The 14,999-nt window shown below is 46.6% G+C and overlaps 1 protein-coding gene across 8 annotated transcripts in view; it reads left to right on the forward strand.

Moving 5' to 3' along the window:
• The window catches only part of SFMBT2 (Scm like with four mbt domains 2), a 150,674-nt gene that overhangs the window by 101,039 nt on the left and 34,636 nt on the right, over positions 1-14,999 (forward strand). For all 8 annotated transcript variants that reach the window (XM_074358342.1, XM_074358341.1, XM_074358344.1 and 5 more), the window contains 2 exons: positions 3,532-3,658; positions 13,234-13,347. In XM_074358342.1, the coding sequence (XP_074214443.1) occupies positions 3,532-3,658; positions 13,234-13,347 (241 nt within the window). The remainder of the gene's footprint in view (positions 1-3,531; positions 3,659-13,233; positions 13,348-14,999) is intronic.

Genomic DNA, 14,999 nt, shown 5'->3' on the forward strand with positions numbered 1-14,999 from the left:
AAGGAAAGGAGCCTATTGGTTTCTTAACATACATTGGGTTGTTTTGTTCTGGTAACAGAAAGGCGTAATTACATTTTCACCCAAACTTTTATAAAAAGACATGAAACTGAATTACCTTGGTTTTTTTTTTCCATGAGTCACATAAAGATGTGATCTCTCTTAGAGGAACCTGTTTATCTCAGTTTTTCTCAGTTAATGTATTTAAAAAAAAAAGTATATTTACCCATCATTGTAATGCCTGATAAAAAATTTATAGTAGTGGGTAATTGTGGAAAATTTCATACTTCTTTTAAGATGTTAGGAGGGAGTTTTGCTCCCGGTGTTGCCCGTGTAAGTTCATCCTGAATTGGCCCTCCGGCAGACGGCGGCTATAAACTCTGGACAAAATACCAAAACTTGCACCTGGGGAGCCTGGAGAGTGAACCAAAGCAGGCAGATTCTGGAGGGGAACGAGGGCTTGGGGGAAGGGGATAGTGGGGGCGTTTGTTCCATTGTTTTCAGCGTTTTGGCCTGAGGTCAGCCGTGGTGGACAATGTGTGGGATGACGTAAACGGAGACCTCAGGTTCAAGGTGTTTCTGGCCTGTTGCCCCAGATAACAGATTTGGGCACCACAGCTGCTGGGAAGTGAGGGGAGACTCGAGGGAGAGCCAGGATGGGGAACCACAAATTCAGGGCATAAACTCTGCCTAAGTCTTTGGCTGATCCCTGAACCAGGCATGTGTGAGGCAGACTCCGTGAAGCCGTGCCAAGGATGAAAGCTCAGAACTGAGATCTGAGCTGCTCCGCAAGAGACAAGAGCGTGTAGTTTGAGTCCAGCCAAGTTAATCGCTTGCTAAGACAGAAAAGTCAACACTCTTGGGAGAAATACAATGCAATGCAGAGTCTCTGTGACATACATTTAAAACATCCAGATTTCAATCCAGGTTGTTCAGTGCGTGAAGAAATAGGAAAATCTGACTCATTGACAGTAGAAAAGATAAACCAGCACAGACTAAACCCAGTGTGACCCAGATGTTGGAATTAGCAGACAGGTATTTAAAAGCCCGTATTATAACTGCACTCAGTGGTGTAGAGCAGTGGTTCCCAAAGTGTAATCCTGGCACCAGCACCTGCAGCATCACCCGAGAACTTGTTAGAAATGCAGATTCTCTGGCCTCACCTCAGATCAACTGAATCACAGGCTTTGGGGTGAGACCATAGCAGACTATGTTTTTCAAAGGCTCTTTGGATAATTCTAATACACCCTCAAGTTTTGAACGGTTGATATAAAGGAAAATATCCTCATAGTGAAAAAAATAAAAAGACAGGAAATGCCAGAACAGAAGTAGGAAGCCTAAAAAAGAGAAATTTTAGAACTACAAAATTACAGTATTTCAGATAAGCTAATTCACTGGAAGGGCTCAACAGCAGAATAAATGACAGAGTTCATGACCTTGAAAATAGAAATTACTCCAGCTGAAGAACAGAGAGGAAAAGAAAGAGACTGGAGGGCACGGAGGGAAAGGTGAACAGAATCCCGGGGATCTGAGTGACCGTATCACGTGTACTTGGTGACCGAGAAGTGGCCATAGAGATTGTAGAAGAAAAAGCATGCATAAGCAATGGCTCCAAATTGACCAAAGTAGCTGAAAGATCTAAATTCCCAGGTTCCGGAAGCTCAGTGGACAAGCGGCATTAATACAAAGAAATACGACTTAGTCAAATTTCTGATAATCAAACAGAAAAATCTCCAAAGTACTGGGAGGAACGTGATGCATTCCTAATACAGGAACGGCCGTCTGAATACCAGCAAACGTCACATCAGAGACAGTGGAGGCCAGGAGATGGTGGATTCTTGTTGTCAGAGTGCCGGAAGAAGAAGACGCCTTCTGTGTTCCAAAAAAGTGCACTTTCCAAGTGGAGATAAAAAGACTCTCCACCAAAGAAGATGGTACACACGACAAAGAAACATCGTGAAAAAAACGCTGAGCATCCCTGGTTACAGGGAAAACGGCAGGTTAGCAGCACAATGAGATACCACTAGACCTACCTGTTAGAATTAGGGTAAGATGTGAAAAACTGGCAACAGCAAGTGCCGGTGAGGATGTCTAGCACCCGGGACTCCCCGCGCTGCTGCAGGCGATGCAGAATGGATGGTACGCTGGAAAATAATCTGGCAGTTTCCAAGAAACATGCATTTACCATATGGTCCGGCAATCCTGTTTGTAGGGAAATGAGACCTTAGTGTTAGAGGCCGCATTTTGTCCCCCAGCCCAAAGCTCATGTGTCAAGATTCCTAACTCCCAGCACCTCTAAATGTGTTTAGAGAAGGAAATAAGGTAAGATGAGGGCGTATGGGTGGGCCTTAACCCATATGTCTGGTGTCCCTGTAAGAAGAGGGGATTAGGGCTCAGACCACATACGTGAAGGAAAGATAATGTAGAGACACAGAGGGAAGCCAGGGAGATAGGCCTCAGCAGAAATTAGCCCAGCTGACAGCTTAATCTTGAATTTCCAGCCTCCGGAGCCATGAGACGGTACGTTTTTGTTGTTGGAGCTTCGTGGCCCATGATGTTTGTTACGGCGGCCTGGGCAGATTAATACTTACGTTCACACAAAAACTTGTACTTGAATGTCTGTAGTGGCTTTATTCACAGCTACCGAAACCCAAAAACAACTGAGACGTCCTTCAGCTGGTAAACTGAAAGATAAACCGTTTTATCAGACTCACAAGGCTACGTACGTAGGGTGGGCGTCTACTTAGATGACATCGTAGAAAAAGTAGAATAACAGGAACAGAAAACAGACCAGTGGCCAAGGACCTGGGCGTCCAGGAGGGCTGGATCCCCGCAGGGCCGGTGCAAGGGCATTTTGGGGGTGGCGGCTTGTGGTGATGGCTGCGCGATCGCGTGCGCCCGTCTGACAGCCCCGCCTTCCGAGAACAGCACGCCGAAAAGAGTGAATTTCCCTCTGTGTGTGTTTCTAAAAAGTGGAATTTTAAAAGTAAGTAAAATAAACAAAAAGAACAAAAGGAAAACAGAGACCGTTTCAGTTGGAAGAAAACTAGGAACTCGTCACCAGCAGACCTGGGCTGAAAGAGGAGCTGGAAGACAGTCTTCAGGCTGAAGGAGGTGGTCCCCGAGGGGGACGCGCCCTGCCCCTCCGCCACCCTCAAGTCCGCCCTGGAGGCGGTGGGCGAGGGGCACGGGGGAGGGGCCGAGCGCTCCGACCTTCAGTGATTCTGTGGTTGCAAGAATGCATCGGAACAGGGAAGAGAGGATGTAACTCATCCCCTCACTTACTTAACAGACGTTATTAGGCGCCTGCTGTGTACCAGGTAGACTTCTTGTTTCTGGGATATAAGTGAAGAAAGCGTGGTTCTCTCCCCATGAATGGTGGGGAAAGACTAAACACGTGAGCCCACCCAAATGTCTGATCAGTGAGATCTCTGTGTGTGAGTGTGTGTGTCCCGTGCACCACTGGCCTCTCTGTTGTTGCACCTTATCCCTGGGGTACCTGCCGGCTCAGTGTCCGTTCTCTTTCTCTTTCAGACATCATTCAGTCGGGGCTTCACAAAGAACATGAAGCTTGAAGCCGTGAACCCCAGGAACCCGGGAGAGCTCTGCGTGGCCTCGGTTGTTGGCGTGAAGGGGAGGCTGATGTGGCTTTGCCTGGAAGGTACGCACACGCAGCAGGCGCTCTGGGTTCGGGGTCCGTCTGGGAGCTGCAGGGTGCAGGAGACCTCAGCCCGGCTCGGAAGCAGCACTCACAGTCCCTTCTGCTTTCCTTTTTATTTAAAATCCGTCTTAAATTATTCAGCGTTCTTCAATAAGTGAACCTAATCAAAAGATAAATTCGTTCAGAGGCTCTCATCTTAACTAATAATTTCATGACATGAGATGCTGGCGTGATAATTATGTTTGGAACACAGGGGTCTTTTTACATCTACGATTATAAAAGCTAATGTCACAATTAAATTAATACGAGTCACTAAAGCTGGTATTTTAGGTCTTAGTTATTAAGAGGATAAAATTATATATTTGCATTTTAATGTGAGTAATACCCTTTACTCCGCCTTCATTAGGAGATGTTGAATTTTTCCTTAAAATAGTAACTGGACATGACTTTCTCCCCCAAATATGTAATAAACAGAATCGAGGCTTGTTTGTTGAGTGATGTTCCAACTGTTCTTCATGCCTGATGCAGATTTTATTTATAATCACACGGGCCATTCACAGCGCAGTGCGCTTTGGAAGCAGAACCTTGATTCGATTGTCGCCTTTAGATCGAAGACTGGATTTTTCAGATGCTGTATTTTCGGTGAGGGAGAATTAAAGGGAATTTTATCTCTAAGCTTTTGCCGCCTTTTGGCAATTTAAAATTCCTTAGGCCTTTCATTTGTCTGTTAGTCATTTGAGTGTTTTCCGGCTTCACAGCACTTGGTAGGTATTTCAGACGTGTGTGGGGGAAGAATAAGCTGCTAGAAATGAGTGAGAAAACGATGTTAGCTTTCCTTGTCCGTATTTTAATTTTTATGACATCGGAAGAGAAAGTTTGGAAGGTCGTAGAATTGATGCTAACAGACCTTCATCCTCTTTCCTCAGTGAACGAGTCTAAAAAGCGTTGACGTTTCTTTGCTAGGCCTACTGTCTAATAAATGTTATAGCCCAGGAGACTGGGAGAGGCAGAGAACAGTGATTTTAGCTGAAAGTCGTGTGTATTGTTAATTCCAAGAAAGTAGTTTAAAACATTACTATGGCTTAGGATTTCAAAATCAAGCTGAAATGAAAGGAATTCTCAAAAAGTTGGTTGCTCAGTGGATTTTCAAGTAGAATGAATGGCCTGTGGCTGGAATTAGCCAAAATGTGGGTACCGGTGCTAAGGTGCTAATTCTGCAGCTGTTGGAATAGAAGATGAGCTTCCTGCCGTGACTTCGTGTAAAGATGAATCAACCGCTCTTGGAAAAACAAGATCCCTTCTGGGATTTTGAATCCCTGAACTGAACTCGCTACCGAGTTCTGCGCTAAGCCTAGTTCTGTGCATGATGAGAGTCTTGTTTGCATCATCAATTTGAGAACAAAAATGGTAAAGTTCAAAGCCTGTGTTTTCCTCGGTATTTAGGACATCACGGTTAAAATTCCTTGGCAGGCAGGACTTCTTGAGCAGTTTGAACTTCCAGAGCGCCTTACAGCCATTGATTACCTAACAGCAGTAGAGGGTCCTGACTGTTCATAAAGGGAGAATCAACTAAGTCACTGAGGTAGGCCTGGGGTTCGAGTCCACGGCTGTTGGCATCTTTGTTGCTTAACTTAGAAGGCCCTACACTTCCCAGTTCTTAGAATGAATGAAGAGGCGAGGAGGGTACAGCTCAGTGGAGAGCATGTGCTTAGCGTGCACGAGGTCCTGGGTTCCCTCCCCAGTACCTCCATTAAATAGACAAACCTAATTATCTCCCTACCCACCCCCCCCCAAAAAAAAAGATAGTTGCCCTGGACTGGGGAGAAGGGAAAAGAGGAATTAGGAGCAATGTTTAGTGTATATTTAACATTTTTGACAGTCTTTCCTCCTCAGTGCTGTTTTTCTTTGGATATAAACTTCTGGTTTTATGGCGCACATCGATTCACGTCAGCTCTTCCTCCTGTTCCCCGGAGGGCTCTCGTACAGGAGTAAGGACGGTCAGTTAGCATTAGGAAGCAGGTCTGAAAACGGATCGTGCATTTTCCCAGACCTTATGTATTAAAAGAATTTTCAAGAATAGTTTGTTGAATATTGTGTATCTGATGTTATTGGTCAAAGTTCCGCATTTATCTCTTCAGTTAAAGTTCAAATTCACCCAGTCTCTTTAATCTTTCTTAAATTTTGAGTTTGGGGGGGGGGGTTTGTTTTGTTTTTTTGTCCCTTAGCTGAACATTGACCTTTTAGTGAAAGTTAACAGCAAGCTTAATGGGACTTCTTTCTTATTATCTCAGACTTTCACATATACGGTATTTCCTTTCCTCAGTCCTGGGGACAAAAATATTACAGATTCACAATGGTCACTTTGTGGCAGTTAAATTGCTTTTATGATGATGGTGAGTCTGACTGTCAACCGTTTATATGACACTTTAAATTTATAAGGTGCTTCATAACAATTTATTAGTTATTTTTATGTATTAAATTGATCTGAAATACTTCCAACCCATGGCTAATTGACTACTTTTAGGTAATTAAAATGATCATTTTAATTTAATATTTGACTTCTTGTGAAGTCAGGTGGTTCTTTTAAGTGTCAGTAAAGGAGCTGATGCCGAAGAGAGAGCGGTGAGGTCAGCGTGATGTTACTTTGGGTGCATATTTGGAAAGGATGTCAAGTTCTCACGCACTCGCCAGCGAGCTGGGCGGTGTGTGCTGCGAGGGCTGTGTTCAGGGAGGGCGGCTGCGGTGCTTCCTCTGATGTTAACGTTCTGCTCCAGGTTGTCATCTCTGCAGTTACAAGCATTGTTCAGATTACACGAATTACCTTCAGTGTTCATTCCTCTCGAACCGTCGCCCCCCATGCCGGCTCACATGCCCCCCGGTCTGCATCCGCCTCTCAGTCCACGTCATGCTCCGTTCATGTTCCTGCAGGACAGACGGGCTGTGCGTGTTCTGTCCGTCCCCGAAGCGCATTAACTCACAGTGCTGGGGGCGGGTGACATCTTTGCACGGCCATCCTTGGTTTCTCTTAGCCCCACTGATGTGAACACGGTTTGCCTCTCGTTTCGAAGAGGCGCGATACTCTCCACATTCCTGACTGTTAGGAATGTCAGCCTTTTAGCTGACACAGAAATCCCTTTCAGGTCGTAAAAAGGCGTCACAGTCTGCAGGCTTCATTTCTGCGGGGTTTTTTAGCCCTTTCATTGTTGCCGCTACAGGAAATGTTGTAGAGAGTTCCAGAACATGCAGAACGAAACCTGGCATCCCCTGGCTGAATCCGCGGGGCATTTAGGGTCTCACTGCTTCCCAGGGAGACGTGCAGCCGGTGGCGTCTCCTCGCCCAGGGCAGCCCGTCCGTCTGTGCCTCTCGGAGGTTCCGGTCCATCCACGCCACTGTCTGACCAGGGCCCAGAGGCCCAAATTGGCTTCCTTTTCCCCCGAACTTTGTAGACTCTCCAATACGTTCGATGAATGAATAAGTGAACAAGCGAACAAAAGAATGAATGAATGAGATGCCACACTAAGTAAGGTCAATAGAGTTTCTTGCCCAAGCCCTTTGTGGAAAGATTGACAGCATCGCAGGCGTGGAGGGGAAAGCCAAGACCAGGGTGGGCATGAAATTTGATTTCCCTTGGGGGTTGAGGTCCGTCTTGTACCAGAGTCCTGTGAAGTTAAATCTGGGACCAGGCGATCATAGCGCAACTGAGAAAGCACTGACCTTCGAGAATGGTCCCCAGGACCCCCTCTCTATCTGCGTCCTCTCACCGCCAGCCTGTTTCTAAGTCTTCATCTCAGGATGTCAGCAGTCAGCCAACTGCTTTCTCTCTCACCTTCATGGAGATAGAAGTGTGAGTTTTATACAAGACAGTCATTGCCTTCTTCCTAAGATTCAGCGAGTCTGTGTTTGCTACGGAGCAGAGACTCAAATTTCCTAACTTGGCATGCAGCCACCCCTCCCCGATGTACACATCTGCTCCCTGGGTGTGTGATCTGGAGTATTTTGTGAGCATCTCTGTTCTTACTTGTGCAGCTCTGTGAAATGCAGGAAGTAATGGCTTCTGCCTTACAGGAGGCTTGTGGGGATGGGCGGAGTGAACTCGCATCTGTAAAGCGCTGCAGTTGTATTGGGCACATTGTAGCGTGTAAGTGAAGGAGCTTGATGAGCAGCAAGAAAGGCAGCCCCACTTCCTTCCAGCCTCACCCCCTGGCAGAATCCGTGTGCCGCCCGCCTGGACCCTCCCTGTCTGTCAGCATCTGGCATCTTCATGGATGTGCCCGCGGTTCACACAGCGTGGTGTTGGCACAGGAGTTCACCCGCGCTCTGCCTGCTAAAACGCTTGCTGAATAGATAACGAGGAATAAATAAAATCTGTGTTCCTGAACAAGGCAGTGATGTCAGATACCAGCAGCCCCCTCAGAACCGCTGTCTTGCTAACCGAATTTTGAGACCGTGAGATAATTTTATACTTGTAAAATTCAGAAACTCCTTGGTCAGTTTTTTTTTCTCCCGTGTGCTCGGTTCAGTTCCAGGAAACTACCTTCCACATCATAATTTGTCCTGTTAAAATGCAAATTCCTGGGGCTACCTCTGAGTAGCCTTGTAACCTCTGAGTCCTGGGAGCAGGGTCAGGGAATCTGCATTTTAAAGTCACCCTCCCCAGATGGTTCTTACGCAGAGAGAGTTGGTAAGGGACTCTAGGAGCTCAGGTGGGCAAGGCGTGGTGGCATGATTCCAAGAACCTTGGGGGAGGCCTCCTCTTCTGTGCAGGAGACCAGATGCAGAAACTGCCCTTTAAGCCTTCCTGTAATTGGTGAAAAAGTCAGGTGGTTAATAAGCATTTCGCAGAGATCTGCAAAAATGAACCAAGGGAGAATGCAGATGTGAAAGTAAGTCTATTTCAAGCCAGTGTGGCTTTTTTTTTTTTTTTTTTTTAATCTTTAAAAAGAGGTCTGGCCTGCGAGAGACATTTTTGGGAAGAGCTGCTTCAGCAGATCTGCATGTCTTGGGCGCAGGAGATACATGTTCTTGCACAGTGAAGGGAGGTATCACAGAGGGGTGCTGTCTGTGAACAGGCTGTTAAGACTCCCAGTTCAGTTTTGTCCCAAAAGCCAGTGCTCCGTCGGACAGGTTCTTAGTGGCCAGCAGCAGACCTGGCTCTGGCTTTCCTAAGCAAAATGGGAATGTGGGGGGAAGGCCCGGAGTGGGGATCGCCTCTCCAGAAGGCGGCCGCAGGCAGGTCTGGGCTTCCACGGGGCCGTTGTCGTGAACGTGACTTTTGATGGACCACATTCTCCTGCAGGAGGCCCTAGCCCGTGGTCCTGGGCCTGCGGACGGTGGATCTGACCCCTCCCCTTCTGGCTGCCTTTAATGGAAGTTCTGCAGAAGGGATATGGGGCCCTAACAGGAACAAGACAGACGCTAAACAGACAACACCTCCCCTCAAGAAGAGAAAAAAAATACGGAAACAAAAACAAGAGGGAGAAAGAAAGCACCTCCTCAGATGCTTTCTGAGGCTCTCGAGCTAGATTGCTGGGGTTCAGATCCTGGTCCAGCTCCTGCCGGCTGTGTGAGCTTTTTGTGACCCTCAGTTTACTCCTCTATAAAATGGGGATGAAAACAGTCCGATCGTGCTGTAAGACTGCTAACCTGTGCGTGGTGCTCTCCCTCCGCTCACACATTTAATCCCGTTTCTGTGGTTTTCCTTCGGATCGGTTCCTATCCCGTGCTGGTCTTGCCAAGCCACACTTTTGTCCGTCTCTTTATTCCTTAGGAATTTAGCTCCGAAGCTGGCAAGGGACACTCTGAGATCTTCTGTAGGCTGGCGTCTGCAGGTGCAGGGCCTGTGATGGATGGCGGACGGGGTCTCCAGCTCCAGCTCATCACGATTTGGTGTGGCCTTTATTAATGAGGACCCTGAACAGAGTTAACTGGGTTCCATAAATAAATACCTCTTGCCTTTCCCCCCAGGCCAGCTTTTACTCGAGATGCAGGGGTTGCTCCGACTCTGTTACTGATGCCCGTGAACGTCACTTACCTTCCTCCATGGTTCACTGTTGGCCTCTGCCCTCGTAGCCCTCTCGCCTCTGGCCCCCAGGCGTGTTCTCATCCATAATTATCTGGGAATGAAGCAGTTACGTGGTGGGAGGAACTGGATTGGGCTCTGTTTCTGGGAGGGTACCTCAGTGTCATCGCAGCTTTATTCTTTCATCCTGATGCTCCGAATTGAACCGGTCACCGATTCTGTTGCAAGGCCCCGAGTCCTTTGCTGGGTTAAGTCTTGCGACAGTCCGCAGCTAGACGGGCAGGAGGAACTTCATGAAAGTGGATGATCTCTGCTGGTCTGAGGACAGAGACTCAGGAGGTAGCCAGTTGCAAAAATCTTTCAAGGTTCCAGAGTGAGTCCTACAAACTTACACACTTGTACAGTTGGAAAGGCTTTCTCCTCTTTGCAGTGAAATGGCCCAGCGCAGGTTTCTTTTTTATTTTTTTAATTGAAATATAGTCGGTTACAGTGTCCATTTCTGGTGTACAGCACAATGTCCCAGTCATGCATAAATATATATACACACATGTATTCATTTTCATATTCTTTTTCATCGTTGTAGCTTAATTTCCTTTTAAGGTCCTCCGTTAGTCTGACCTCTGGGGCAACACTGTACGCAGATGAGAGCCTCCTTTCTCCTCTGATTATCTTTGCTGTGTTGTTACTGTGATGATAGTGAGGTTGGCATCGTGACATGGGTAATTCATTCACAAGGGCCAGGAATACACAAAATATCTTTTTCCACATTGTCTCCCCCATCTTGCCCCACCGCCAGTGCTGTTCTCAGCAGACACCCACTGAATTAGGATTTTTCATTTTTTCCAGATTTATCTTCTGCACATGTATATAAATATGTTATTTGCCCCCTTTAAAGCAGATGGCGGCGAGCTAAATATACAGTGTCCTGTGCCCTGCTTTTCTTTTACTCAAATATACATCTGTACGTGTAAATATATAAAGAGATTTCTCATTCTTTTTTATAGCGCAGAACATTCCATCATGTGGCAGTACCGTGACTTATTTAAGTACTTGCCCATAGATGGAGATTTAGGCCTCCTGGTGGTTTTTGAGACGACAGTCCTGGGTAAGAATGAGTAAGTTTTATTCATCTTGACTTGGTGCAACTGAAGCAAAAATCAGAGGTCGCGTACAGCCTTGTGTTGTTCATGAGAGACGTTTCTACGGAATGACGACAAGCAGCGCGAAGGTCCTTAGTGGAACATCTCGCTCTGCGTAGGTGGCTTTGGCCATCCTGGAATAAGCAGGAAGGAATACTGGCAACATGTTTAATGACTTAGTTTTGTAAGCTCCTGATTCTCCAATCTTAGGAAACAATGGGTTACGTGTTAAAGAATTATTGTGAGTCCAGCCAGATATGTCTGGATCTGTAAGATTGATACAGGGAAATACAGAATTCTTGCCCCTCCTTCAGGATAGGACGGGCAGGGTTTCAGGGTCAGAAGTGCCTTCCTGGGTGATAAATACCGCACATTCCCAGCATCTCTTGCTCCACAGATGCCTGAAGGGGCTAAATTTGGGGCCGGAAGGAAGGCAGGGCTAGAACTTTCTTGAGAATGTGGTGGCTGACACAGTGTAGCTCGTAAGTATTTGTTTAATGAATGGGAAGCATGGTCAAATAATTTTAAAGTATGGTAAAGCCAGCCTTAGAAATACATGACTGTATACATTGTTACAGAAGTGTCTGTGTTCAAGTATGAATATGAAGTGATGTGCAAACCAGCAGGACATCAGAAGACAAAAATAACTCAGGGAGGAGTAAGCCCTGAAGTTCACTTTATGCTTCCTCTTGAAAATACTGTTGACCTGGAAAATCTAGTTTGTACCCAGACATACACCGGGAAATACAAACGTATCCAGTAGATGAATTCAACCTGTTAGTAAACCTGTTGAGTGGCAAGAAGTAATGTGCTGTCTTTGTATTTTTGTGGGTCTGAAGAGGACACACCCTGTGTCATGGGAAACAGACCCTTTTCACCGGACAAGGGTCCTTCTGGACAAGAAAAATCACTTCCACGTTTGAAGCCGCTTGGAGAGTTTCTTAGCCTCTTGCCTGTTCGGGAAGTCTTGTTAATTTAGTGATTCTTTGGCCGATAGGTTAAGTGTTGTTTGAGCCGTGTAAGACAGAATGCTTTCTATTTATTCAGTAAAAATCCCTGTAAATAATCCCCCAAGTAATGCCTGTACATCCACTTGAGTTCTTTTAGCTGGTGTACCTTTCAGATGGTAGGAGAATTCAGTGAAAAGCAAGTTAGGATGGATAATCACTGTGATGACTTTCTTTGAGAACAAAGGAGAAGTTGCGCGTGCCTCACGGTGGTGATACAACGCGTGTGTAAGAACCCTTTGTCAGAGTGTCCGGGGCACTGTGTGTGCACAGAGTGTTTTAGTGTTAAACTGGGAACCTGCGTGTATCAAATAACGTGCTCCTGTTTTTCACAGTGCCTACTTTGTGACGGGAAGTCACAGAGACGGGGAGCCAGCGTAGCTGAAATGGTCTGGACCATCTTGTGTTTGCCAGGATTTAGCCTCAGGAAGTTACGTTTTAGGGGGACTGTGACCCAGAGTTCATCAGATGACGTGTGACAACGTGGGTGTGTGCTGGGGGTTGTACTGTTACTTTCATCTCGATTCTCGGTGAAGAAACCAAAGCGAAGCAACATTAAGTGGTTAGAGCCAGGGAGTCATTCTGTTAACAGCTTTCTTATCTTGTGATTCTTGGTTCAGGAGTGTCTTCCCTCAAAGTGTAGAATTCGGTGTAGAATTTGCTTCCCTTCACAAGTTTGCTGGGTTCTACATTTGTTCTCTCAGGAGCCAGAGTTCCTTAAACCCTTTGCTCACATGCGATCCAGATCTTTTCTTTCTTACAGAATCTCTCGGCTGGGAAGCCGACTCAGCGCAGGGCGTCATTATGATGGTGAAACAGGAGGCCATCCTTAGGTCCCCACTAAAGAGACATTCCTGCGTAAAGGACTTGTGTGTGACGTGGCAAAAGTGTGCCGACCACACGCTGAGTTCAGAATAAGTGACTCCAGTCACGTGTAAATGAACACGTCCCCTAGGAGGTTGCACTGTCCGCGTTCGCCGCTCAGCACCGGTGTTGCTGAGTCTTTTAACTGGGCTGTTTAACTTTCAGTGGTTGAAGGTTGCCCTTTGCGTGGTGTTGGGAGAAGGATGGCTCTCTGCCCCACCACCCCACAGGCTGGACCACGTTTCCTTAATTTCCAAGCTGTTCTTAGAGAAAGAACGTTGCTTGTTTTTTTTTCCCGGCACTTCTGGCCCAGCTGCCAAGTGTTACCAGATTCCTCCCTCTTCCTCTCTTTTCCAAACCCTCAGTTTGTCTGGACGCCTTGCACTCTTGCTGTTTGGCATTTCAGGCGTTTGTGTCGGTCGTACGACACCGTCGGCTTTATGGCGTGTTTCCCTCCATCTCAGGGATGCTCTGTGTTTCCCCTCCTCCTTCCGTGTCTCTGTTGGTAAAATCTGCCTGCAGCTGTTGTCTTGGCTTCCCCGCAGGTCTGCAGAGTCCGGCTCCAGAGTTCATTGTCGATGTTGAGTCCATGGACATCTTCCCTGTGGGCTGGTGTGAGGCCAACTCCTACCCTCTGACCACACCGCACAAGACGGTCTGTAAGTACCGCCGGCTCGGAGCCCAGGGGCATGACGCCTGGGATTCAGATGAGTAAACAGGCACTTTTGTAAAGAAAACTAGTAGGGCCATGGTGTAAACATCAGAAAAGTTCCTCGATTTCACCCAGATTATTTTTATCTCATTTGTCCTTTAAAGTGTCTGCCCGAGTTTAACATTTGGAAGCATTTCCCAGGTTGACAAATTGAGTCACAGTGATGAGGCAGTTAAAGGCACACGGAGAGGCAGGGATGGGCATCCGGAACCTTCACTCCCCATTTCGTATACAATTCAGTCTCTTGATTAGAAAAAAAAAAAATGAAGCCAACTGCTCTATGTTTGTATGATCATATCTGAGAAAGAACTAATTTTTCTCATGAGGTTCACCCCCAGAGCATCACCATGGGCCCCAATAATTTACTGAGATGAACACTGAACTGCTTTTAACACTGACTAGTGAGATTTCAAATGTTCTTTGAAATGTGTACATCACATCTGTCTGATCACAAAAATACCAATTAAACAGTATTGATAGCGGAACAACCCAGCATCTCTCTGTCTCTGTTTCCCTGTCTCTGTCTGTCTCTCTCTCTCACATACACCCCCCCCCCACTTAAATATATACAGGCGTCTGTTTTAACGTGTCATCACCCTGAAATGGTAGCCGTCTACAAATCTTCAGACCTAATAAATCTTGGCGTTTTTTGATTCCACCCTAATGTGCATCCAAAGTATTCCTTAAAACGTTGAGTCCTTAAAGATCAAGAGTTGTAAATTACTGTGAAATAGGTCATGTTCCTAATACTTCATTAATTTACAGGCTAGCTTGCTTCTTTAGCATCCTGTGATACGGTTCACTTCTGTAGGTGCTCAGAACACTGCTCTCAAGTCCCATCCCGTGGTGAACCTCCCATTGCCTGGTGTCAGCAGGTTTTGAAGCACACTTAAGGGTCCTACTGCATATCAATGAGAGTAGGATGTGGCATTATCTGCCGGAAACAAAGTAGGGGCCCCGATCTTAGACGGAGGTGGGTTTTAAGAGATTCTTTCCTCTGTGCACCGTACTGGGCACTGAATTTGATCCAATGAGAAGACCACCTTGCCCTCACTTTAAACTATTTCCAAAGATTGGAGCGTAGGATAATTATTTCAGTCTCAAGGCTGTTCTTTTTCTTTTTCTCTTTTTCTCACTTAAGAGGGGGTGGGTCCCTGACTCTCAGCCCCCACGGCCACTAGCACAGTCCTTCCTGGGCTCCCTCAGGTTTGGGCCCAACCTCCTGCCGTTGGTTCTGCCTCGGACAGAAACTCGTGCTGTGTTGCCCCCTTCCTCCCCGCTTCCTGAGGACCTGGGGGGGTGACAAGTGCTTTGAGTGTTTCTGCATAAAATCACACACGGGTTAAGGTGAACACAGTCCTGTGTCCTCTCTGTTTTGTGTGTTGCTTCCCAGCCCCTTGAGTTTGCCTCCTTATCGGAACGTCGCCCAGGTCAGGCCCCGCACCCTTCTTCGCAAAGGCTGAGTTAGACGAGGGGGCCTGCGCTCACCTTTCACTGTAGGGACCAGAGTTTATACGTCCCCGTAGTCATTACAGGCAGACCTTGTCTTCACAGATACAGTGTTTTTTTTGGGTTTTTTTTGTTTTTTTTTTTTTTTTA

The sequence above is a fragment of the Camelus bactrianus genome, chromosome 35, assembly GCF_048773025.1.
Source record: "Camelus bactrianus isolate YW-2024 breed Bactrian camel chromosome 35, ASM4877302v1, whole genome shotgun sequence".
NCBI lineage: Eukaryota > Metazoa > Chordata > Mammalia > Artiodactyla > Camelidae > Camelus > Camelus bactrianus.